The 25797-nt window shown below is 42.6% G+C and overlaps 1 protein-coding gene across 5 annotated transcripts in view; it reads right to left on the reverse strand.

Moving 5' to 3' along the window:
- Positions 1-25224, reverse strand: part of DEUP1 (deuterosome assembly protein 1) — a 99451-nt gene extending 74227 nt beyond the window's left edge. For 4 of the 5 annotated variants that reach the window (XM_061628848.1, XM_061628850.1, XM_061628849.1 and 1 more), the window contains exons 1-4: positions 24842-25224; positions 22293-22353; positions 8985-9156; positions 2264-2359 (exon numbers count right to left, since the gene is read on the reverse strand). In XM_061628848.1, the coding sequence (XP_061484832.1) occupies positions 2264-2359; positions 8985-9156; positions 22293-22336 (312 nt within the window). In that variant the 5' untranslated portion in view covers positions 22337-22353; positions 24842-25224. The remainder of the gene's footprint in view (positions 1-2263; positions 2360-8984; positions 9157-22292; positions 22354-24841) is intronic. The other variant, XM_061628846.1, reaches the window with a different exon arrangement.
- Positions 25225-25797: the final 573 nt, after the last annotated feature.

A 25797-nucleotide genomic window follows, 5' to 3' on the forward strand; every position in this document is an offset into this window, starting at 1 on the left:
ATCCTGCCATCCAAAGCATATAAAGAAAAACATTGTGCATATCTTAGCTCTGAGAATAAAACTTATTTGCAACAATGAGGATAAATAGAAGGATCAGTGAACTTAAAGAACACCTTCTTCTGAGAGGATATCCTCCACATATTATTGTTTGCTACGCCAAGCCTCCATTCTGTCCAGAGAAAACCTCCTCCATCATAATGAGGTGTCAAAGAACAAAGGATTTCATTTGTGGTATATTTCCATCCAGCATCTCCTAACTATCACCGAGCAATCAGGGAGAGCTACCCATTGCTGGCAAACTCGGAACATCTTGCTAGGACCATCAATAAGCCTCCTGTTGTAGCCTCCTGATTTACACAGACTATTAGTGAGAGCTGTACTGAAGCCACCTATCAGCAATCCTGGGTCTCATCCTTGTCACTCCAAATGCCGTATCACCTGTGTGTACCTCAGGGAGACAGCTACTTTCAAAAGCACTAGGACAGGCAGAGCATATTACATCAAACAGAACATCACCTGTAGGTCCTGCAATATAGTTTACGTCATCGAGTGCAAAAGACTAGGATGTCATATCCAATACGTAGGAAAGACCACAACTGACCTACGCACACGCTTCAGGAACCACAAATCGGCAATTTTGACAAAAAAAGTGGAGCAACCAGTTGCAAACCATTTTAACATCAAAGGTCACAGCCTGTTGGACTTTTCCATTACAGCGATAGAGATGCCAGCAGATCCAGCAGCATTGACCAAAAGGGAGAACTTTTGGATTTACTCTCTGGACACATTGGCACCACATGGCCTGAACCTGGAGGACAGTACCACCACTACTTAGCTTCTGCAAATGAAGCCCCTCTGAGCATTCCATCCTCAGAGCTCTATAACTGCCACCTTGGTAACAGCATTTGTACGTTGGCAGCTGATGAAGGCAGAAGCTGAAACGTTTTGGTAGGACAATAAAAACCTTTGCAGCACTAATTTAAAATCACTTAGCGGTATACTTGTTTCACTGGTGAAATGTTTTGTGCTGTTGGAATGTTGTTGCACAAAACATGAGATTACACAACAAATTTCTGCTAGTGTAGCTGTTGCACAACATTAAAACTCAGCCACTTCTAGCACAAGAGCCCTTGCACCAGCAGACAGAGAATGCTGTATATAGCCCAGTAACTCCATAACTCTTGGCTGCACACACCCCACCACCCTTCCCACTCTCTTTGTTTTCCTCTCAGACTCCTATCTCTGGCCATCCCATCATTCTTTTGGACCACTCCCTACTCCAACTTAGTCTTTTCCTTGAGTTTATCAAGCCTCTTTCTTCTTTCCTAGTCCTTTGCTTGTTCATTCATTACTCTTTGCCTAGGCCCTTTTGTCATTTCAAGGATCTGGGCAATTCAGTCACTGGCAGACAGAGACCCTCGGAGATGACAGCAGTCAGCCAATGGCAAGCAATAACTTTTAGGAGCAAGATAACCCAGCCTAAGATAACCAGAGCACTTCTGGCCACTCAGCTCCTCTGTGATGGGGACAGAGTTGAGCCAATAGCTACCAAGAGTTTCATCACCATATCAGCCAAGAAAAAAAATTCCTGGGGTGGTTAACCCCTGGCCCAGCAGCCTGATGCAGTCCGGAGCACATTTTTCTGACACCCCCTGCAAGACTGCACCAATTTTGGTGGCAGAATAAAAAAAATAAAGCAGACATGGTTCTATGGTTCTATGACATGGCACTGATGTGGGCAGAGAGGTTTAAATCTCTCTACCCAGCCCAGTGCCCTGAGGGGGATGCAAACAGCCCCCTCCCGGACATCGCACTGATCATTTGATGAGCAGAAAGGGGACAATAACTCCTCTTCTCTGAGGAGGGGGACTGCATCCTGTGTGTGTGCATGCATCTTCTCTCTGTGTGTGTCTCCTGTATTTGCACACATGAGAGCAGAGCTTGGAAAAGTGACTTTTTTTAAACTACAATTCCCATCAGCCCCAGCCAGCATGGCCACTGGATTGGGCTGATGGGAGTTGTAGTTCAAAAAAGTAACTTTTCCAAGCTCTGCATGAGAGTGTGGGATGGCCACATCAGCCACTGGCCCACAGCTCATGGAGGGTTGGCCAAGAATGAATGTGGCCTTTAAGCCAAAAGGGTTAGCTGTAGTGCATCACGATATAGACAGATATGGGGCTAGGTACAAAGCAGTCCACAATCTACTAAACTAACTGGGAAATATTGCGAGCACTGTAAAATAGGGATACAACATTTTCCTTACTTGAGTCTTCAGAGCTTGAAGCTGCGCATCGTAGTTCTGAGCCATCTCATATTTTGTCTTTTGCAAGCTGTCCAGCTTCTGCCTTAGCAACCCAACCTGTATTTGACATGGACATTATCTTGATGATCAAAAGAGTTCCAAAAGACAAAGGAATTTTAAAAAGCATAAAGATACCACCACTAACATAAATGAAAAAAATGAAATGGACTGCCTTCAGGTCGATTCTGACTTATGGTGACCCTATAAATAGGGTTTTCATGAGGCTGAGAGGCAGTGACTGGCCCAAGGTCACCCAGTGAGCTTCATGGCTATGTGGGGATTCGAACCCTGGTCTCCCAGGTCATAGTCCAACACCTTAACCACTACGCCACACTGGCTTGAATTTATTTTTAAAAGGCATCAAACTAGCCTCTACCATCAGTACGTTGGAACATATAAAGCCCCTGAATCTCAACGCATGTAAGCATTTGGGTTTATTTAATCCAAGGTGGGGAACCTTTTTTTCATCCTAAGGGCCACATTATCTTGTGGGCAACATTACAAGGACCACATACCAGTGGTAGGTCAGCCAGAGGCAAAAGTGGGCTGAGCAATGGATATGCCTCTTACCTTTGCCCAATAGGCTACATTCCAGCCATGCAAAAGGTGAGAGGTTTCTACATATACTCACACACCTTTCCATCCAGGCATGCTGGAGGCATTATCACAGTTGAAGGACACATTCCAGCCAGGCAAAAGCACTCACAGAGGGCATGAAGATGTGAGCATGGTGGTCTGGGGAGAAGGGGGTGAAACCTGGGGAGGGGACAAGGCCTGATGGCTAGGTAGAGAGGCCTGGAGTGCCGTATTTGATCCCAGGCCTCAGGTTCTCCACTCCTGATTTAATCTTTGGTTATGTAATAAAGTGATCTTTTTTTGCCAAGCAGAATAAACATGAACTGCTCAAGAACTGCTGTAAAACAATTTCAAAACCTGAAAACCTCAGTTGTTCTTTTTTAAAAAAGCAAGCTGCTAGCCCTCATGTGGTAGCGGTAGAGAAGGAGTAGAAAATGTGGCAGAAATCAGAATGGGGCCATGCATTACTTCTTTTAGTCATGGGGAATTTCAGATTATTTTTTTATGGCCCCCAGTTTGTGCATGCTACATGTCTCCCCTTCCCCAATTGGCTAGACCAGTCTTTCCCAACCAGTGTGCCTCCAGATGCTGTTGGACCACAACTCCCATCAGCCTCAGCCAGCATTGCCAATGGCCAGGAAAGATGGGAACTGTGGTCCAACAACATCTGGAGGCACACTGGTTGGGAAAGGCTGGGCTAGACTGACAGAAGTGCTCTCGCTATCAACAATCACTCCAAATCCAGCCCGGGATCATAGGTATGTGAAAGCAATCTTCCATGTACATCTCCTTAGAGAAATGAGTGTTGCACATGCATTTGCCTAATCCTCTGTGAATGTAGCCCTTAAAACAAAAGGCACATCCCAATGATAAGCTGTTTGGAGAGGAAAAGGAGGGAGGAGTTGGAATCACTTGGCATCTGCTCCCTCTTCCATGCACTTATGCACCTCTGACTGCTTTGCACACACTCCGCTGAACTGGAGCCAAAATCCACACCTATCTTTCTCTGCTTGTCCCCCCGCCCCTTCTCCTCTCCTCCACTCTAGTTTTTGAAAGAAACTGTACTTTGGGAGCAGAATAAATTATGCAAAACACATGTTTAGTTTATTCTGCATATAATGCTTCCATTTATTTGGGGCAGAAGATAAACTAATATGTTCATAATCTGTCAGTCATATGAACATGCAGGTTTACCCCAGACAGAGAATACTGTCCCATTATCTGGAGTGGAACTGTGAGAATTTTACTACCTTTTGATCAAGAAAGGCAACTGTGAATCTTCTGAAAATTTTCTCTTTTTTTGTACAAAACTTTCACATTTGATTAAGGCTGAAGTCATAAAATTTCTTACTCTGAAGCTGTCTGACCATAGTCTAAGAGACTGTATCAAAGTAAGGGGCTTGAGGCTTGTGTCCTAAAGGTATAATGTGATATATTGAGACATATAAGAGTACAACAAAGATTATAGGAATCGTAAGAGGGGTGGGCAATCTAGTAAATGGATCTTATATCTTTTTTTTATGCAACTATAAAAATCCTATGAACTTTAGTTGAAGCAAAAGTAGCAGCTCTGGGCAGGAGAGTGAGGATTTCATTTAATTTCATTGGTTTCCAGTTCATTTCCAGCCCCAATTCAACGTGCTCACGTTAGTGTTTAAAGTCCTAAACTTTAAATATTAGGTCCCAAATATATGAAAAACTGTCTGTTTCCCTACAGACCCTGTCAGGTGTTCAGATAAGCAGAGAGGGCCCTTTTGATAGTTCCGCCACTCTCGGAAGTTCAGGGGAGAGAGTGGCCCAGGAGAGGGACTTCTCTGTGCCAGCCCCTAAACTGTGGAACTCCCTCCCCACCAAGGTGCATCTGGCAACTTCAGTGTACAGCTTTTGGCGAATGCTGAAGACCCACCTCTTTACCCTGGCTGATGACACCTGAGATGTATATTTTTAGGATCCACCTTATTTTCTGTGATGTTGTTTAGGTTGTTTTTAACTATTTTTAATTATGTGTTTTTAAATTGTTGTAATCCACCCTGGGACCTGGGACCTTTGGATGAACGGAGGGTGGTAACAACAACAACAACAACAATAGCCATTATGTCAAAGGGGAAAGATTAAACTCCTCCTCTCCATCCTCATGGTCTTGACCCTGCCCACCTCTCCAGGGGCTGCTATTTGCAATTGTAAAACCTTTATATAGTGCCATAGCTCAGTAGCAGAGCACTTGCTTCACTTGCAGAAGGGTCCAGATTCAATCCCTGGCATTTCCAGGTAGGGCTTGGAGACACTCCCTGTCTGAAATCCTGAAGAGCCACTGCCAGTCAGAGTAGACAATACTGAGCCAAATGGACAAATGGTCCAACTCAGTGTAAGGCAGCTTTCCAGGTTCATACTTCTGCCTCTAAAGTACAAAGTGTTTTGGGGGAAGGGCTGTAGCTCAGTGGATGCAGAAGGTCCCAGGCTCAATCCCAGCATCTCCAGGTAGGGCTGGGAATGCCCTTGTCTTCTGCAACCCCAGAGAACCATTGCCAGTCAGTGCAGACAACTCTGAGCTAGATGTACCAATTGTCTGACTCAATAGCAAGCAGTTTCCTATGTTCATGCAATTCAAAGTGACACATTTGTTTGACCATGGCGAGGGGGTCTGAGAGTGTTGAAGAAGCTGAGAGCAATGCTGTCAGGAATGTAGACAAAGAGGCTAGACTCCTAGCAGGGGCACCCAGGGCGGAATGGTCAAAGCTGAGACACCAGACTAAGATGCATCCAAGCTCAGAGAAAGGCAATGGTAAACCACCTCTTACCATTAAAATCCTATGAAGAGAGTATCCAAAATACAACACGAGATAGAGCTGGAAGATGAGACCCCCAGGTCAGAAGGCACTCAACGAGCTACTGGGGAAGAACAACAGATAAGTACGAGTAGCACTGTGACTAATGACACCACTGGGTCAAAGCCGAAAGGAAGCCCGGAGGCTGATGCACACAGATGCGAAAGGAGAGTCCGGAGTTGTACAACGTACACAGTAGGAACAGGGAATTTGAGAAGCATGAACCAGGGAAAGTTAGAAATTGTCAAGCAAGAAATGGAAAGCATCAACATTACAATAAAGGAAGCCACAGAAGTGAACTTACAAGATCTGAACAGGGTGGTTTACAACAGATGCTATTGGAGGCCACTGATTCATAGGGTCGCCATAAGTCGTAATCAGCTTGAAGGCACATAACACACACACACACAAGAGCCCATGAAGCTCTTGGCTAGAGCTAATGTAAGTAGGAATAAGGTAAAGAGAATTCTTGAACAACATATATACAGTGGGCATTTCAACAAGTCATCTCCTAAACAATCCCTTCTGGGAGGAAGAGGAACATACTACACTTCCTAATTTGGAACATTCTGCTGTTGCAGCTGACTTTAAATTGAGCCCTTCTCAGATGACAGATTTGCAAGGACAGCAGCAGATATGCCAGCTGGAGATGACTCCTTTTCAAGCAGGAGACAAGAGCCATTCAAGTAAACAGAACTGATCTTCTGTGCAACATCGGGCTTTCTGCAGAATATCACCGGGAAAGCAACTTCCTCTTCAAAGAGAAATTTAAAAGCAATGCACACCAGCAGAGACAGTGCTGCTGTTGCATTCTTTGAAAAAGTCAGATTTGTTTAGTTCTCAAGTGAAATGGAATTAGCATGGGGGAAATGCAGGAGAACAATGATTTGACGATAGGTATCCCATACGAAGAATGAACAAAGACTAGCTAATTTTAGAGTAAATACCTGGTGTGGAAGCATAATTACTTTCTCTGAACCAAAGTCAGAAAAGAGGCACTGAACAATTACTCTACCTTAAGATTTCATACACTGACTACTAGTTATTCTCATGGTATATCGGGGGGGGGTGAGGAAGAGGGGGAAGCTGGTGAAAATATTCTCTAAAATATCTAATGCATTACTGCAATAGTTAGATATAAATGTGGGTCTAATTTCTCTGCAAAAAACTTTATGACTAGAGCAGATGCATTTAATAAAAGGCTATCTCAGCTTGATTTCAGGTCCAAGTTTTTTGTTGTATATATTATATGAATTGTCCAGGCTGGTGGGCCATAGTCATTTTGACATCTTTGGGAAAATATTAAAATGCCCCCCCCCCCAGCACTCTGGAACCAACCTGCAAGCTGCCGACCATGGTATCCTCTTTGAAATGTCACTCCCCCCCAAGTGCCACCTCAGGTAACCGCAGTTAGGAGCACTAATTTTTCTAGCAGTTTTAGTGTGCATGTGTGACTGACCAAAAGCCACTTAGCACATTCCAAGTTTTCACTGGGATATTGCAGGGGTGGTTTGAAACAGCCCCATCAGACCACATTCTTTATTACAAACTTATTATATATAATCTGAACTGCATCAGATATCTCTCTTTGTATCAGGTAAGGTAGCTATAAAGTTAAGGTCTATTTATTTATTATTATTATATTTTATTTTTAAAACTTATATACCGCCTGACTAGCAATAGCTCTCTGGGCGGTGAACATAAATACAATAAAATACAATATAGTACAAAAACATCACAATCTAAAAATCAAATTTCACAAGCTAAAACTGCATAAAATAAGATCAAATTATAAACAGTACAATCATTAACAAAAAATTAATTAAAATGCCTCGGAGAAAAGAAAGGTTTTAACTTGGCGCCGAAAGGATGATAGTGTCGGCGCCAAGCGGACCTCCTCGGGGAGACTATTCCATAGTTCGGGGGCCACCACTGAGAAGGCCCTAGATCTTGTCACTGCCCTCCAGGCCTCCCTATGGGTCGGGACCCGGAGGAGGGCCTTCATAGCAGACCGTAGTGCACGAGCCGGTTCATAACGGGAGAGGCGTTCCGACAGATATCGAGGTCCCGCACCGTATAAGGCTTTATAGGTCAATACCAACACTTTGAATTTGGCCCGGAAGCGTACTGGAAGCCAGTGCAAGCGGGCCAGAATAGGTGTTATATGGTCAGATCGCTTCGTTCTTGTTAGCAATCTGGCCACCGCATTTTGCACCAGCTGTAGCTTCCGAACCGTCTACACATTGCAAATGCCTCTAGGGCTGCAGTTGTTCCCTCTGCACTTTGCAAATACGCATATTGCAGTCTCTTGTAAGATTCCAGTTAGTAAAGGCCAGATGATCAGTGCCAGGGTGGAGGGCATGTTTGGTCCACACCACAAGTGCCCACAAGTGCATAGCTATTACATCACCTCATCCTGGGTTCCTGATCACACTAGAGTGACAAAATGTTGGGAATTGGCACATTATACATAACACATGTACATGTATATACTTCTATATAGATAATGGAACATTCAGGTCCACCTATTTCCTCCAACCCAAATCTCTATGCAGTGAACGGATCTCAAGCATACAGTGTACAGTTCTGTTCTATTTGAAATGGCTTTACTTGTTTTATAAATATTGTGGTTTAATCTTTTTTTGTAATTATATATTGTAACCTGCCCTGGGACCTTATGGTGAAGGGCAGATAATAAATCTTATAAATAAATTATCACCCTTTCAATATGGACTAGATTGCAATGGTTAGGGAGGTCCCACCTTCAAATAAATGGCATATCTTCCAGTTGAGGCATTACACTCCACACATAAACTTGTATCTAATGCAGTGCTAAGTAAGCATCTCATCAGTGCAAGGAGTTATGCTTGTGCAATGGGACTTTTTCTCCTCTCCTCTCCCTATGCACTGCCTAAATCTGTCCTGAGGTTTTCCCCAACCCTCCAGAGCAGATTTGGGAAGGGCATGAGGCACACATGGGGGGAGGAGATGGGGGGAAATCCCTATTGCACAAGCATAAATCCTTGCGTGGATGGGACGGTTACTTAGCATTGTACTGGATATAAGCCATACTCATGGTGTGTAAGAGCCAGAAATTTGATTCTGATTGCACCATGAATACAAGTTCTATACGAGTAAGATTAGGTGCACTTAAGGGTGCATTAATGAGCATAATCCTGTATCCAATGATAAGCATGCTGAACAAGTATGTTCATAAAGCAAATTATTAAGTAGCTCCTCTAATTCAATGCTTTATTCACAAAAGAGATGGTATACCATACCTCTAGACCTTTCTGATTTAGCTTGCTTTGAGCGCTTGCCAATTCTTGATCCCGGATAGTCATTCTTACTTCTAAAGCCTGCATCTTCTTTTCCCATTCTAGTTTCTTGTTGTTTACCATGATGTCAATTTGATGCATTAGTTCTTGAAGCTCAGCATCACAAGGGACAGATCTAAAAACAAGTATATTAATTTATTGCTTTAAGCATAGCACAAAGAGAAATATTCTATCCAGGCCATTTTTCTCTCCAGTAAGTTCATATTTGACTTTAGAATAAGGGAATGGTTCATTTTTATGGTTTTTCTTGGTCAAGGTTTACTTGATCCAGTTTGGATGCAACACTAAACCATGATTTGTTTAGCTAAACTATCGTTTGTTTCTATGTCCAAACCTGATCCCCCTCACAAACTATCATTTTTTTGGGGGGACTGATGAACTAGGATCATAGATTTTAACTTGTTTTGTGAATCTTGACTCACTCTAACTGTGGTCTATCATTACACCAAAACTCAATAACCTGGTCTAATACTAATATATAACGTTGCTCCATTCTAGCTGCCCACCTAGATAGAAATGTCAGGGAGAGCAGCTCAAAAATGAAACTGCTCATGCAGCAAAATCATTCTTGCTGGTGCTTTCATGGCCACTCCCTCCCTCTTCTCTCCGCCTAGCAACAGACTCCTTTCCCTGCCCACCTCCATGGTGACAAGTCCTTCCTCTTGAGCCTAGCTGTCTAGCTCTGCAATAGCCTTGCAAGGGCATTTTCTTTGAGGAACCACTGGCATTTTCCCTCATATCTGGTAAGAGATATTTATGGTAAATGCACATATTTGCTCTTGACCAGACCAATAGTCAGCTGCCCAATTTCCCTTCACTGAACTTCAATCAGCTTTAGGGGGAAGCAAAAGAGATCTTGAACTACAATAGTATAAACATATTCCAGTGTCTGTGGATAGAAGGAAAGATGTTCTTTAGGAGAGTTGAGATAAAAGGGTTAACAAAGAAACCAGCAAGTCTTCACGGGAAACGGTCACGAAAGGAGGAGGGCAGGTTTAGGACTGCAACTTGCTCAGGGGTATGTCGAAAGCTGACCAAAGGTAAAGAACTGGAGAGGCGGTGACACTTTGCCAGACCTTGGGACATGCAAAGCTTTGGGATAGCAGCTGGATATTCGCAGAGGTGGAGAGGGGGAAACATCAACAAAAAACAGAGAAAACAGACCATAGCTTCTTTGAAGTGCTGTAAGATGGGTCATCTTATCCAACAAACCATGGGTAAAAACAAACAATGGGTAAAAACATTTGAACTAGGTCTTTGTCTCATCTAATCTTTCCACAACAAGGGACTCTGAGAGCCAGACCCAAGTGCCATAAGATCAAACAACATATTACTTTACAGCAGAGGCGTTGTAAGAGGATGTCCTAAGGACCTGAGCCCTGGGCATTTTCTGCTAAACCCCAGATCTCCATGCCCCTTCCCTGCTTTTTTTTTTTAATCTTTGCTTACAGCTTGATATTCAGCCACCCACCACCTTAATTTGTTCAGAGGCACACAGAATTGCTAGATGGGATGGGGAAGAAAATGTGTGTGTGTGTTTGTGTGTGTGTGTGTGTGAGTGAGTGAGTGAGTGAGTGAGTGAGTGGGGGGGATATAATGTCTGATGTTGGGGTAAGACTTTTTTTCTACCTTTAATATGTATGTAAGCAGTTCTTTCCCAAAGACTGCAGGTGGTGCTGAAGGCCCAATACATATACATTGTACTGGGACCAGAAATCCTGCTGGAGGTAAGATATTTAACAAGTTGTGTGTAAGTACTGTGGTCAATTGTGGGCTTTAGTTAATGTCATGTTCATTGTCTCAGCAGGTTACTCCAGAGATTGCCATGAGTTGATGGTGGTGTCCTAGACATGTTGCCTCTAGTACGTTGAATGAAAGTGTACCACATTTCCTCAAAGTCATCTTTGTTTGATGTGTCTTTTAGAGCCTTAAGTTGCTTGCAGAGTTTTTCCATAAGTGCAATGGTCCATATTTTTTCATACCAAGCCTCCAGTGTCAGGTTAGCAGCTGTCTTCCAATTTTGAGTTAAGATCTGTCTGGTGGCTACCATAAAAAGGGTTAATAATTCTTTAAACAATAAGCCCTTTAAATCTCCAGTAAACAAGTTCAGTAATGTTAGCCTGGGATCACAAGGAACCTTCTGACCCGTAATAAGACTTACTTCATCTATTATTAAGGTCCAGAATTGTTGGACCTTCTCACAGGTCCACCACATGTGGAAGTAAGATCCCAGTTGCTGGCAACTTCTCCAACATAGTGGGTTTGAATGTGGATTTATTTTATGACATCTGAGAGGTGTGTAATGCCATCTATGTAGTATATTTATGCTATTTTCTTTCATTTTTGCTGATACAGACTTTAATGGCTGTTTTTCCCAAAGTTTGTGCAATTCAGCTGGTTCAATTGTACAGTTCAAACCTGATTCCCATAGTGATTTTAAAGAGTCCAGATTGCCCATCATTACATCACAGAGAATTTTATAGATATGTGATAGCAATTTTTTGGAAGTGTATGTACTGTTTAAAAGTAGCTGTTCTATTGGTTTCAGTGATCTGATGGCCTGAGATCTCACTATAGGATTAGAGGCAATAAGTATTACTTGGTGAATTGTCAGCCAGTCTGTCTGTACAGTTCCTAGTTTTTCTTTTAGTTGAGTACATGTCAGTGAAGTCATGTCTATATATAAGAGCCTAACTGTATATAGATCTTTTTGTTTCCAGCCATTAAATTGTTGTTCCCTAGTTTTGTTATAAAACATGGGATGATAGCAAAAAGGTACAAGAGGAGAGATGGCTGGAGCCAGACGTTTATTCCAAGCAATCCAGACCTGAAGGTTTGCAAATGCAAAAGGATTTAAAATATTTGTTAAAACTACAGGGTGGTGTGTCAGAAATGGAAGAGCTACTGCCCGTTTTCTGTTGAAAGAGTCAAGCTCCAGTGAGATCCACGTACAATCAGAGCTTGGAAAAGTTACTTTTTTGAACTACAACTCCCATCAGCCCCAGCCAGCATGGCCACTGGATTGGGCTGATGGGAGTTGTAGTTCAAAAAAGTAACTTTTCCAAGATCTGCATACAATGCTGTGAATGTTTCATCATTAAAAGTGTGCAACCTATATGGGCTGCATCATGACACCACGCAAATCTGGTACTCCAAGTCCTCCCAATTTTGTTGATTTATATAAAACATTATTCCTAAGTCTTGCTCTCTTCTTTTGGTGGATGAAATTATTTATTAATTTTTGCCATTTTTTCAGTATTTTTTATGTCAATTCGAACTGGAAAGACCTGGAATAAAAAAATTAAAGGTAGCAATACTGACATTTTTACAGCAGCTATCCTGCCTAACCAAGAAAGCTTGAAAGATTCAATTTTTTCATCTCTAGTTTAACAGATATTACCAAGACATCAAATTTCATTTTTTTCATCATTTTCCAATTTTTTTGTAATAAGTACACCAAGGTACTTTGTGTTTAGGACATAATTTAATTTTAGATAATTTGTATAGATGTAATTGAACAGGCAGTGATACATTAATATTCAGCATCTCAGATTTTTTGTAGTTAATTTCCATTCCTGATATACCACCATAGTCTGCAAATTCTTTGAGTGCTGCTGGTAGAGAAGACAATGGGTTTTCTAACATTAAAGCAACATCATCTGCGAAGAGATTTATTTTATATATTGAATCTGTGGATTTTATTCCCTGTACTAATTCATTCTGGCGAATTTTATTTGCCATAGGTTCCATAAGAGACGGCAAAAAGCAGGGGTGACAGAGGGCACCCCTGCCTTGTGCCTCTGTCAATGTTGAATTTAGCTGTGTCCCAGCCATTTAGTCGAACAGAGGCTTGGCTGCCTCGATATAGGTGTTTTAAGGCCATGATGAATTCCTTCGGGAATGACATTTTTTCTAATAAAGCATATAGGAAATCCCAGCTTAATTTGTCGAATGCCTCACTAGAGTCGAGCAAAACTGCAGAGATATGCTTTTTTGTCTGGCATAGTAAATTAATTGTCTAATTGGGTCAGCTATGTGTCTGCCCCTAATGAATCCTGCTGGCACTTGATACTTCCGAATAAGCCCTAGCAGCAAGTGCTAGAGTTTGTCTTTTTCTCTCTGGAAGTTGGCCTAAATTTGCAGCTGCACATATAAAATAGCATTTACACATTTTAAACATATTTGTGGCATGGGCCGGTGCCCTAAATCTTCTAAGTACCGAGTATTGCACCCACTTTAAATGCATCTTTGAATCTTGTGCTTGAAATTCCTCACATTAAAAAAAACAAAAGCAACTACAGGGGCTCCTGATCCCAAATGAGCCTCCAGCAACTCCATTTCCCATGCCATTTCCCACTAAAACTCACCCCCCCAGAGAGCTGCTATATACAGCAATTAGTATTTTCATAAATAAAGATGGCCAGCATGGTGGGTGACCTTGGGTCAGCGCACCCAACCTCACAGGGTTGTTGCGAGGACAGAACCAGGCATGTAACCCTCCAAGAAAGGGTGGGATAAAAATGTAATAAATACATTTAATGTAATGCCTAAATTTACCCTTATTCTTTGCATCAGCAAGGCAGCTTGGCAGAAGAGGGAGTCTGAGCCTACTATAATCCAGAGTACTTGCATGCCACCTCTACAGAGGATGAGAAAGAAACGCTGCAGCCTGATAAGCAAGAGGATATTAGGTGCCACACGGCGAACAGGGTTTAATCTGGCCATGTAAAGCCTCCAGCTCTGACCTGAGGAATTTGTCTTTAGAAAAGAGACTGAACTGCTGTCAGCTTACACATACCCAACCACTTATCACTTTCCTCAACCAGATTCACCTTTCTCAAACTGCCTGCATGCTGGCAGCTGGCCTTGTGCCTTGACTGGGCCTTCAGATGAACATCCCTTGCATCATCTGCCTGAGAACTCTGCAATTAAGAGCAGAGTTAAACAAGGCTGTGCACCCTTGCACCAAATCCCTTTGGCATGTTTTTCGTTAGTGCTCCTGAGCTATGCTTTCAACAGCCACAACGGGGCTCTGTTTGCTCACCAGGTCAGATGGCAAGCTGTGCACAGACAAGACCTACTGTGAAAATCTGACAGCACAAAATTGCTAAAGGAGTCAAGCATTAAAGCAGTCAAGTGTGCTAGGAAAGGTGGGGGGGGGGAGCAGCCTTCCCAGAGGAAAACATAATTGCTAAAACTATCCCATTGCAGCACCTACAGTTGCTTTTGTATCCCTGGAGTAGTTTTCTCACAAAGGAAACTACTCTGGGGCCAGAGGATGGTCAGAGATTGTTGCAGCAATTGCTGTATCATAATTTCCGCCTTTCCCTTTGTATTTCTTCAGCTTTTATATTTCAGCAATGGGTTCTTTTGAGCTAGGGCAGGGCAGGGAGGGATAGACAACATCTTCCTTTGTTGTGCACCAAGAGATTTGGTAATGGTGTTAAAGCCTCTGGCATGATTAGCTAAGCTGCCCTAATGTTACAAGGAGCAAGGGAGGCTGTGTGTGCATCCTGGGTTATGCTGCTCAGGTTTTAAAAGCAGGCCAGGCAGAAGGGCCCAGGGAACGACAAAAGGTTTAGGAAGGGAGGATGCAGCAGGTTTAGGAAGGGAGGATGCAGCATGCCAAGGGACGCTGGAGGGGCTAGGAAAGAAGAGTAATAGGGAGTGGTTCAGTGAATGAGAGGAGGGACTGTGGCTCAGTGGAAAAGTGTATGCATGGTCTTCAGAAAGAACCAAATTTAATCTCTGCCATCTCCAGTTTAAAAAGTATTGAACAGCGGATGATATGAAAGATCTTTGCCTGAAACCTGGAGAGCCACTGCTTGTCAAAGTGCACAATATTATGCTAAATGGACATATTGACCTGGCAGGGCTAGCTCCAGGCTTTGGACAACAGAGTATCAGTGGTCCCCTTACTTTGGCATCACCACTTCCTACTTGAACAATACTCCTTTCCCCATGTGGTATTCCCTTCTTTCAACCACTGTCCTAGTCAGAGGCCAGAAGGAAATGTCTGTAACAGGAAGGAAAACTGGGAAAGAGAAAGGGTAGAAAGGAGAACGACACATGAACAGGAGCTGCAAAGGTCAGAAATTATATTTTCATAACTGCAAATAACCAGCCAAAACTTTGACTGTGGGCAGTTAATGCCTATAATATGACTGTAATCCTATGAACACTTCCTTGGGAGCAAGACTCACTTGGTTCGGTGGGACTGAGTAAACATGCAGAGGCTCATGCTGAACAGCTAATAAATATTGCAATTCAAATTTAAAAACAAAGAAATGTCAAACCAGTCTATGGCATCACTTCTGCAGAAAAAGAGGCTTTAGAGCCAGTAGTGGTTAGACTGTTGGGCTACGACCTGGAAGACCAGGGTTCGAATCCCCACATAGCCATGAAGCTCAATGGGTGACCTTGGGCCCATCACTGCCTCAGAGGAAGGCAATGGTAAACAGCCTCTAAATACCGCTTACCATGAAAACCCTATTAATAGGGTCGCCCATAAGTCGGGATCAACTTGAAGGCACTCCATTTCCATTTTCAAAAATAAATCCTCAGGAATCAGGAAGTTTCTTCTCCATGATACACTGATCTTATTCCATTTCTATAAGGCTTCTGAAGTACTTAATTGAAATGGAAATGGACTGCCTTCAAGTCGATCCCGACTTATGGCTACCCTATGAATAGGGATTTCATGGAAAGCGGTATTCAGAGGGGGTTTACCACTGCCTCCCTCTGAGGCTAGTCCTCCCCAGCTGGCTAGGGCCTGCTCAGCTTGCCACAGCTGCACAAGCCAGCCCCTTCCTTGTCCGCAACTGTCGACTGGGGGACAACTGGGCTCCTTGGGACTACGCAGTTTGCCCATGGCTGCACAGGTGGCAGGGCACATAACCCCTGAGCCACTCACAGTGGGGGTGATCTTTAGCTGGCCCTCAACACCCAGGAGACACAAGCGGGGATCTGAACTCACAGACTCTGGACTCCCAGCCAGGCTCTCCTCCCCACTTAGGTAATGATAAAAAGAAAATCCAAGAAGATTATTTTGATGGGGTGAGACTTTTATAGTGTAATTTCCAGATTGTAACATTACTTAATTAGGAAGGTTATCAGTGCTAAAGGTTTTAAACAAAAGAAGCCTTTTCTGCTTTGAAACATAATTTCTACAATTTCTACAAGAAATGTCCCCCTCTAGGATGCACACCTTAATGTGGTGAGGGGGGTTGAGAGTGTCAAAGAAGCTGAGAGCAATGCCATCAGAAGTCTAGACCAAGAGGCTAGAGTCCTAGCAGGGGCATCCAAGGCGGAATGGTCAAAGCTGAGACACCAGACCAAGACGCATCCACACTCAGAGGAAGGCAATAGTAAACCACCTCTGAATACCTCTTACCATGCTACTTCCTTCATCTGGTGCTTCATCTATTTCCATTTTCTTAACTCTTCTCTTCTGTTTATTAGGAAATCCAATCTCTATATCCATTGTTTCAGCCAAATTTTTTGCTTCAAGGAAATTTTGTTCGAAACCTGTTTCCCATAGTCCTTGTAAAGTACCATGTAGTCCATTAATTAATTTTGTTGCATGGTCTATCGATAAATCTTTTCGTTGTAATGCTTTATTTGTTTGTTCACAGAACACACAGAAAGAGTACAGATAAATCTATAATTAATTTGTAACAGCAAACTTTGTACATTTGATACAGCTTCCGGATTTGATAAATCATTTGCAATCGTTTCCAATCCTGTCTTTACTTTGGATAATTGTAAACATAGCAACTTTATTGCATTGGACTTTGATGACCACCTTGTATCAGAAAAACTTTTAAGTGACAATTTTAAAGACTTCATTAAAAGTTCCCATCGTGTTGTTGAGGACGAGAAAAAATTAAATAATCTCTGCACAGTACCAAACAAAGTGATCGTTCCTGGCGTTGTAGATGCAGCGTGGACACCAGCTAAATTTAGATTATGAGCTGCGCAAGGTACAAATATAAAAATATAACAAAATTTAAATCGATAAAAAATCTCAAAATTTTAAATCATCAAATCTTCTGAAAATTTAAGAGCTTAAGTATTACAATGATAATCTTTTTTATAAATATGTTCCTATATTTATAATTATTTGCATTCAATGTTATCTTTACTTTAATAATAACGATAATTATGAGCTAAGTTTTTGTATGTCTTATAAATTACATTTCACAATCACATACGTATTTAATTTTTAATCTAATTTAATTTAATATATGTACAATATAAATTAAATAAATTAAAATATCTACCCCGGTATAGAATTGTAGCAAAATAATGTAATATCGCTAAATTCAAATAGATGATTCGCCACCTTAACCTTAAAATATACGAACGTATTTTTGAGATTTTTATTGTTTAATAAAGCTTACCTACCTGTTTTCACAATAACACATAAACACAAAAACAAAGTAATTCGTTCGTTATCGAATCACAAGTCGAAGTCAGACTAGTTAACAAACAGTGTCAACAATATTTTCAGCTGTGGTCGTTGGGTAAAAAACGGCATAAACCACGACATAAACATAAACATTCGCTCCCGTCATGCGCGTGATGCGTCGATCAGTCCTGCAATTCAGTCATTCAGATGTTGGTGAGCAGAGTGCGTCCAGGGACTGAGCGACGCAATGACCAATCGCTAAACCGCTAAATAACGCAAAGGGCTGCCTGGGCCCACTCGACGCACTCAGTTCACCGACATCTGAACCGCACAGCAGAGCACGGCGGCGAAATTTAAAATTTGAAAATATTATTATAATTGACCATTTTTTTTGTCAGTTCCATTTCAGGGGCCCCTACATCCTCTGCCCTGTGCCTGTGCACCTGTTGCACCTGCCTAGTTACGGCACTGAACGGGAACATACTGACTGACAGAGATGAAATACAGCGACTGGTACATAGGGACAAAGAGAACTATTATAATAGTTATTGTATAGAAATAGAAGAGGACAACAAAAAGGGAAGAACAAGAGCCCTATTCCAAAAGATTAGAGAAATGAAAGGGAAATTTAAACCAAGAGTAGGGATGTTGAATAATCAACAGGGGAACACACTGACTAACTGAGATGAAATAAAAGGAAGATGGAAGTAATACACTGAAGAATTCTATAAAAGAGATGCAAGCATGACAGATTCATTCATGGAGGAACTGTATGATGAAGAATCAGAAATTTTAGAATGTGAGGTGAAAGCTGCTCTTAAAATACTTGGAAGAAACAAATCACCAGGAACAGATGGCATACCAATAGAGTTGTTACAAGCTACTGAGGCTGAATCTGTCCAAATTTTGACAAAAATTTGTCAAGAAATATGGAAAACTAAACAATGGCCCACAGACTGGAAGAGTTCAATATACATCCCAATTCCAAGAAAGGGGATCCCAGGGAATGCAATAATTATCAAACTATTGCCTTAATATCCCATGCAAGTAAAGTAATGCTCAAGATTCTACAACAAAGACTCTTACCATATATGGAGCGAGAAGTGCCAAATGTCCAAGCTGGATTTAGAAAGGGAAGAGGTACAAGAGATCATATCGCAAACATACGTTGGATAGTGGAATGGGCCAAGGAATTTCAGAAGGAAATCACCCTGTGCTTTATAGTTTCCCTGCGCAATTCCCTCCCCTTAAATATTAGACAGGCACCATCTCTGTTATCTTTTTTATACCCAGTCGATCACTACGCTCTGCAGATGAGGGCCTCCTGCAGATACCATCTTATCAGGAGGTCTGTTCCACACAACATAGGAAATGGACATTTAGTGTGGCGGCACCTACCCTGTGAAACTCCCTACCCTTAAATATTACAGGTGCCATCTCTGTTATCTTTTTGGCCCTTATGGAAGACCTTCCTCTTTCAACAAGCCTTTTAAGTAGAGACCATATCCCAATCTGCTTCTGTGTTGGAATTGCATTTTAATACGTTTTTAAACCTTTTTTAAAAATGTTTTTAATCTTTTTTTAAAAAGATGTTTTGAAAGCTTTTAGAAAATGTTTTTAAAGATGTTTTGTTTTAATGTATTTTAAAGTCTGTTTTTATGATGTTTTAAAGTGTTTTTAGTGCTTTTGTTTTCTGCCCTGGGCTCCTGCTGAGAGGAAGGGCGGGATATAAATCAAATAAATAAATAAATTACAGCAAAGCCTTTGACTGTGTAGATCATGAAAAACTGTTGAATGCTTTAAAAGTAATGGGGGGCCACAGCATCTGATTGTCCTTATGAGCAACCTATACTCTGGACTAGAGGTTACTCTAAGGATAGAATATGGAGAAACCAATTGGTTCCCACTCGGAAAGGGTGTGAGACAGGTGTATTTTATCACCCTGTTTGTTTAATCTATATGCAGAACATATTATACAGAAAGCAGAATTGGACCAAGATGAAGGAGGTGTGAAAACTGGAGGGAGAAATACCAATAATTTAAGATATGCAGACGATACCATACTACTAGCAGAAACCAGTAATGATTTGAAACCAATGCTGATGAAAGTCAAAGAGGAAAGCGCAAAAGCAGGACTACAGCTAAACGTCAAGAAGACTAAAGTAATGACAACAGAAGATTTATGTAACTTTAAAGTTGACAATGAGGACATTGAACTTGTCAAGGATTATCAATACCTTGGCACAATCATTAACCAAAATGGAGACAATAGTCAAGAAATCAGAAGAAGGCTAGGACTGGGGAGGCCAGCTATGAGAGAACTAGAAAAGGTCCTCAAATGCAAAGATGTATCACTGAACACTAAAGTCAGGATCATTCAGACCATGGTATTCCCGATCTCTATGTATGGATGTGAAAGTTGGACAGTGAAAAAAGTGGATAAGAGAAAAATCAACTCATTTGAAACGTGGTGTTGGAGGAGAGCTTTGCGCATACCATGGACTGCAAAAAAGACAAATAATTGGGTGTTAGAACAAATTAAACCAGAACTATCACTAGAAGCTAGAATGATGAAACTGAGGTTATCATACTTTGGACACATCATGAGAAGACATTATTCACTAGAAAAGACAATAATGCTGGGAAAAACAGAAGGGAGTAGAAAAAGAGAAAGGCCAAACAAGAGATGGATTGATTCCATAAAGGAAGCCACAGACCTGAACTTACAATATCTGAACAAGGTGGTTCACGACATATGCTATTGGAGGTAGTTGATTCATAGGGTCGCCATAAGTTGTAGTCAACTTGAAGGCAGATAACAACAACAACAACAAAAGAGATTACCTAACCTAGGCCCAGGGAGTGGGCAGTGGAATACAGCTAAAGTGATGTGAAGGAGCTCTGACCAAAAAGCAGGAAGGAATCTCTGTGCCTCAAGGTTTGCACTGAGACACAGTCACCTTTCCTGATCCGTGGCCTGCACTCCTGCACTGCGTTCTTTGAGAGCATAGTTATACATGTTGGAGCTCAGAACACCCTCTTGGGTCTCGAACCCTGCTCTTAAATACACTTTATCTCGTACAAACCAACGTGAAAAGAAGGGGTCTGGGTGTGAGGTGATCTCATGTTGTGTGTTTCTTGCTGATACTCGGAAAAACTAGCTCTGCTTTCTAATGCTGTCCTTGAACAATGGGACTGTTCTGCTGGGCATGAGGAAAATCGTCCAAGAAATGAGATAACATTTAATTCAGGGTCTGCACGTATATTGGTGAAAATGACATACAAAAATGTTGCCCTGGGTTCCTTCTTTTTTAAGTTGTACATTTAAGTTGTATTGTGGCCCCCAGGCTTTGGAATACCCTACCCCAAGAAGCCCGCTCTACTCCTTCCCTGATGGTGTTAAGGAGACTTCTGAAAACCATCTTGTTCTGGAGAGCTTTTGGGAGTGACTCAAGGTATAGCCTGAAACTGATTTTATTTTCCCCCTTTCTAGTTTTATTTATTTATTTAAAATATTTATATCCCGCCCTTCTACCCTATAATAGGGCACTCAGGGCAGCTTACACAAATAAAATCAAACACGTATATAATAAAATTGTAAACAGTAAAATCACAAAAACATTAAAATAAATTAAAATACATAAAATACAATTAAAATACATAAAATACAATATATATATACACACACACATATATATGTAGGGATTAGCACTAAAGGGACTACAAAGGTAAAATTTAGCGTAGAAGGCATAAAAAGCGTAGAAGGCATACCTCTTTAGTCCCCTTTTAAAATCACTACCCTTGAATTGTTAACTGTACTTTGTGCATTTATATCTATTTTAATATTTTTGTGTTTTTATTTACTGTGTATGATAGCATTGTGAGTCATCCTGAGTGCCCCATTATAGGGTAGAAGGGCGGGATAGAAATATTTTAAATAAATTTAAATAAATAAATATAAATTAAATAAACAAATAAAATTATATTAAGAGAAAATGCTTGCAAAACTGTATACATTGGTTAAAACTGTGTAGCAGAATGAGTTTATTAGGAGAAATTCACACTGAAATGCTGAAGAAACTTCATGAGGATTTTTTTTAAAAAAAAATGCACAAATTGCTGCAGAATTTCAACACTGGAAAATGAGAAATTGAGGGAACTGAAATGGATAGATACTTTCATGCCGACTCCAGACCAAGGATGACCAAACAGAGGGCAGAGAACTGCAACTGGCCCACAAAGCCCTAATGTAATGTCGGGGTTTTGTCAGCTCTAAAATAACATTAATCAGCGTACATTTAATCCCGCCTCCACCAAGAAAAATGTCTTCCAAGTGTTGAGAGAGATATTCCATGCTTTGATGTGATGCCTCTTCCAGTTTTGAAGGTAATGCCACAGCATCAGAGAAGCAATGGAACATCTTGTATATCTCCTTAAAAAAAATGTACTGCCTTCAAGTCGATTCCGACTTATGGTGACTTATGAATATGGTTTTCATAAGGCTGAGAGGCAGTGACTGGCCCAAGGTCACCAGGTGCACTTCATGGCTGTGTGGGGATTTGAATCCTGGTCTTTCAGGTCGTAGTCCAACACCTTAACCACTACACCACACTGGCACTCTTGTATAGCTCATATAAAGTAATAATACTTAATATTAGTCTAGCACTTTCACATTCATTATCCCTCGGGGGGGGAGGCTCAGAAAGAGTGTCCAGAGAAGAGAAGCAGTAATAGACAATCTAAAGTTCTTTGGTCTTTTGACATCTTGAAATGCAAAGGTTTAAGTTGTGCATCATATTGAACATATACACATATGGATAAATTGTTAACCATCAACCTACCTAGCCATCATTTGTTCTTGCAGTGCCTCTAATTTCTTCTCCATGTTAGAGTTTCTCCAGTCTGTTAGAAGTAAAGGGGGCAGGGGGATGATAAGCTTCTTATTCGTTTACATAGAAGACTCATAATTAAAAGAAGAGACTGTCTGGAGAATTGAGAAAGGGTAGCAAGTGTAAACAAGCCTTGTCAGTGGGACGAGAATAGGGCTACCAACTGGTGATTTAAGAACAAATGGACATAAGGAGAACCTGCTGGATTAGGCCAGGGGCCCACCTAGTCCAGCATCCTGTTCTCACAGTAGCCAACCAGTTGTCCGTGGGAAGCCCACACTTAACATCACTTAACATCAGTGTGATGAGTTACCGTTAATATGGTGACATGGGCTGTGGAAAGGCAGCCATCTTATTCATACAAACTTACCTGCGAATATATCGTATAGAACCCAGAGGAAGTTACTTCTGAGTAAACATGCACAGAGAATGAAATGGACTGCCTTCAAGTCGATTCTGTCTTATGGGTGACCCTATGAATAGGGTTTTCATGGTAAGCGGTATTCAGAGAGGGTTTACCATTGCCTTCCTCTGAGGCTGAGAGGTAGTGACTGGCCTAAGGTCACCCAGTGGGCTTCATGGCTGTGTGGGGATTCGAACCCTGGTCTCCCAGGTCACAGTCTAACACCTTAACCACTACACCACACTGGTTCTCTAGCATGCATAAAACTGAGCTGCTAAGCAGTATGTCACAGGGGTATACGGATGTGACAGTAATTAGCATTTGTAGTGCTTTTGAATGTTCAAATTATTTTGCAATAATCTTTACAACAATCTGAAGGCATGATTATCATCCCATTGCTTGCAGGTGGGGGAATGGGACTGAGTGTGCGATAAAACAGCTTGCTCTAAGGCTGCCTTTGTTGTTGTTATGTGCGAGTTAGAAAGGCCATAGTTCAGTGGTATGCTCTGCATCCAAAAGGTCTCAATTCAATCTGCGGCCTCTTCAAGAAGGACCTGGGAAGATCCCCCTGCCTGTTACCCTGGAGACAATTTAGCCAGTAGACAAAACTGAGCTAGATAGATCAATCCCTTGCCTGAAAAATGGAAATGGACTGCCTTCAAGTCGATCCCGACTTATGGCAACCCTATGAATAGGGATTTCCCTCTGAGGCTAGTCCTCCCCAGCTGGCTAGGGCCTGCTCAGCTTGCCACAGCTGCACAAGCCAGCCCCTTCCTTTTCCGCAAGTGCCAGCTGGGGGGCAACTGGGCTCCTTGGGACTAAGCAGCTTGCCCATGGCTGCCCAGGTGGCAGGCACATAGGGGTGATCTTTAGCTGGCCCTTACACCCAGGAGGCACAAGCAGGGATTTGAACTCACAGACTCTGGACTCCCAGCCAGGCTCTCCTCCCCACTGTGCTATACCAGCTGTCAATCCTTGCTTACACACACTGTAACTTTAAAATGCATTCAAAGGACATTCCTCCCTCCCCCAGCAAAAATCCTAGGAACTGCAGTTTACCCCTCAAAGAGCTACAGTTACCAGCACCATTAACAATTATCCCACAGTTCCTAGGATTCGGGGGGGGGATGTGCTTTAAAGGCATAGTGGCATGAGAGAACTTCTTGTGACCACAAAGGGGCTTTTTCCATACTCTCCCCTGGAGTACCCAAGGCTTCAAGGGGAAAGTACCTCTGAGCATACGGAGAGGGGCCTTCTCCAAACTCAGTCAGGGTTGGCAAACCTGTGGCCCTCCAAATGTTGTTGAACTACAACTCCCATCAGCTCTAGCTCACATGGGATGATGGGACCTGGAGTCTAACAACACCTGGAGGGCCACAGGTTAGCTACCTCTGCTCTCAATGATCTATTCTGGAGAATGTGGGAAACGGGGGGGGGGAGTTTCTCTGAACATATGCAGAGGGGCTTTCTGTAGACTTTCTCAGCATGCCTCCGTGGAGCATGTGGGAAAGGAGAAAATATCTCTGAACATGCACTAAGGGGCTTTCCCCATACACTCAGTACTCTGCCCTGGAGCATGTGGGAAAGGGAGAATGAGTGCTTCTGAGCATATGTAGAGGAAATTTTCTCCACACTATCTCAATACTCTGCCGTAGAGCATGTGAGAAAATGTAATGGGGAGGGGGAGAGTGCCATTGAGAATACCTAGCGCAACTCTCAGTCCTGTGCCCTGGAGCATGTGGGAAAAGGAGGAAGAGCGCCTCTGACCATACACAGAGAGGTTCTCTCCAGGCTCTTCTCAGTAATCTGCTTTGGAGCATATGGGAAAGGACATATGGGGGGGGAGAGTGACTTTAAGCATATCTAGAGAGGCTTTCTCTAAGCTCTCAGTGCTCTGCCTCGGAGCGTGTGGGAGTGGTCGTGGGCGCTGAGCATACACAGACGGCCTTTCGCCAGACTCTCTCGTCGCCACTAGAGGAAGAATCACTGCCAACCTTCCCACACCTGAACTTAAGCGCAGTGAGCGCCCGTGCCAGGGAGACGTGAGCCCCGGAACCTCTCATTTTAGAAACCAAGCACTGGAGGGGCGGAGGCTTACCTGGTGGGCTCGCGGGGCTCTCCTCCCCAATACGCTCCCTGCACCTGCCGCGCGCTCCGGCTCTCCTCAGTCTCGCGGGGAAGGAGCGTGTCAGCCCCACCGCCCTCTGGCCCTCCCGCCGCGGCTGCCGCCTCTCCCTAGTCCCCGCCCTCTTCGGCCTGGTGACAGTTGCAGGAGGGGCCGGCCAGCGGGACCGGCTTCTCCCGTTGCCAGGGCGACGACGGGGCGGCCTTGAAGGGCCCTCGGAAAGAGGCTCAGGACCGAGAGAAGCTGTGGGAAGGGGGGACCCCCGAGGGGTCGTGGTCTGAATCTGAGGAGGGGGCGCCCCTGTTCCCCCGCCCTGGCTGTGACTGCTGTTATTCCTTCACCTCCCCTGTGTCTCGTATTCCTTCACTCAACCGTAAATAGCAACAACATCATCCAGCTGCTCCCACTTTATTTTTGCATCACTTTATACACCGCCTTTCCTTCAAGGAGCTCAAGGCGGCATACATTGATCTTCTCTGTCCCCACTTAATCCTCAAAACAACCCTGTGAGGTAGATTAGGCTGACCTAAGGTGATTTAAATATAGGCCTCCTCAGTCATAGTGTGCTCTAACTGCTACCCACACTGGTTTTCTACATTCTTTCAGTGCAATTCTGTGACTGTCTACTCAGAAGTAAGACTGCCAGTTTATGCCTGCTTACTTAGGTGTGATACCCATTTAACTCAGTTGGACTTTCTTCTGAGTAAGTGTACCTAGGCTGGTGTAATCACTTTCTGTATAGTATTATTATGATTACATACTCAAACTTTTCTTCATCTTAGTGATGATGATGATGATGATGACCATCATCATCACTTAGACAGAAAACAGTTTCTGTAGCTATTGGTAATGATAAATAAGTACAGAAAGTTATTAACAGCACCATTTATGCATGCTTACTCAGAAATGAGTATTAATCAGAATTATTT

This window comes from Rhineura floridana, chromosome 5 (assembly GCF_030035675.1).
Source record: "Rhineura floridana isolate rRhiFlo1 chromosome 5, rRhiFlo1.hap2, whole genome shotgun sequence".
Classification (NCBI taxonomy): Eukaryota; Metazoa; Chordata; class Lepidosauria; order Squamata; family Rhineuridae; genus Rhineura; species Rhineura floridana.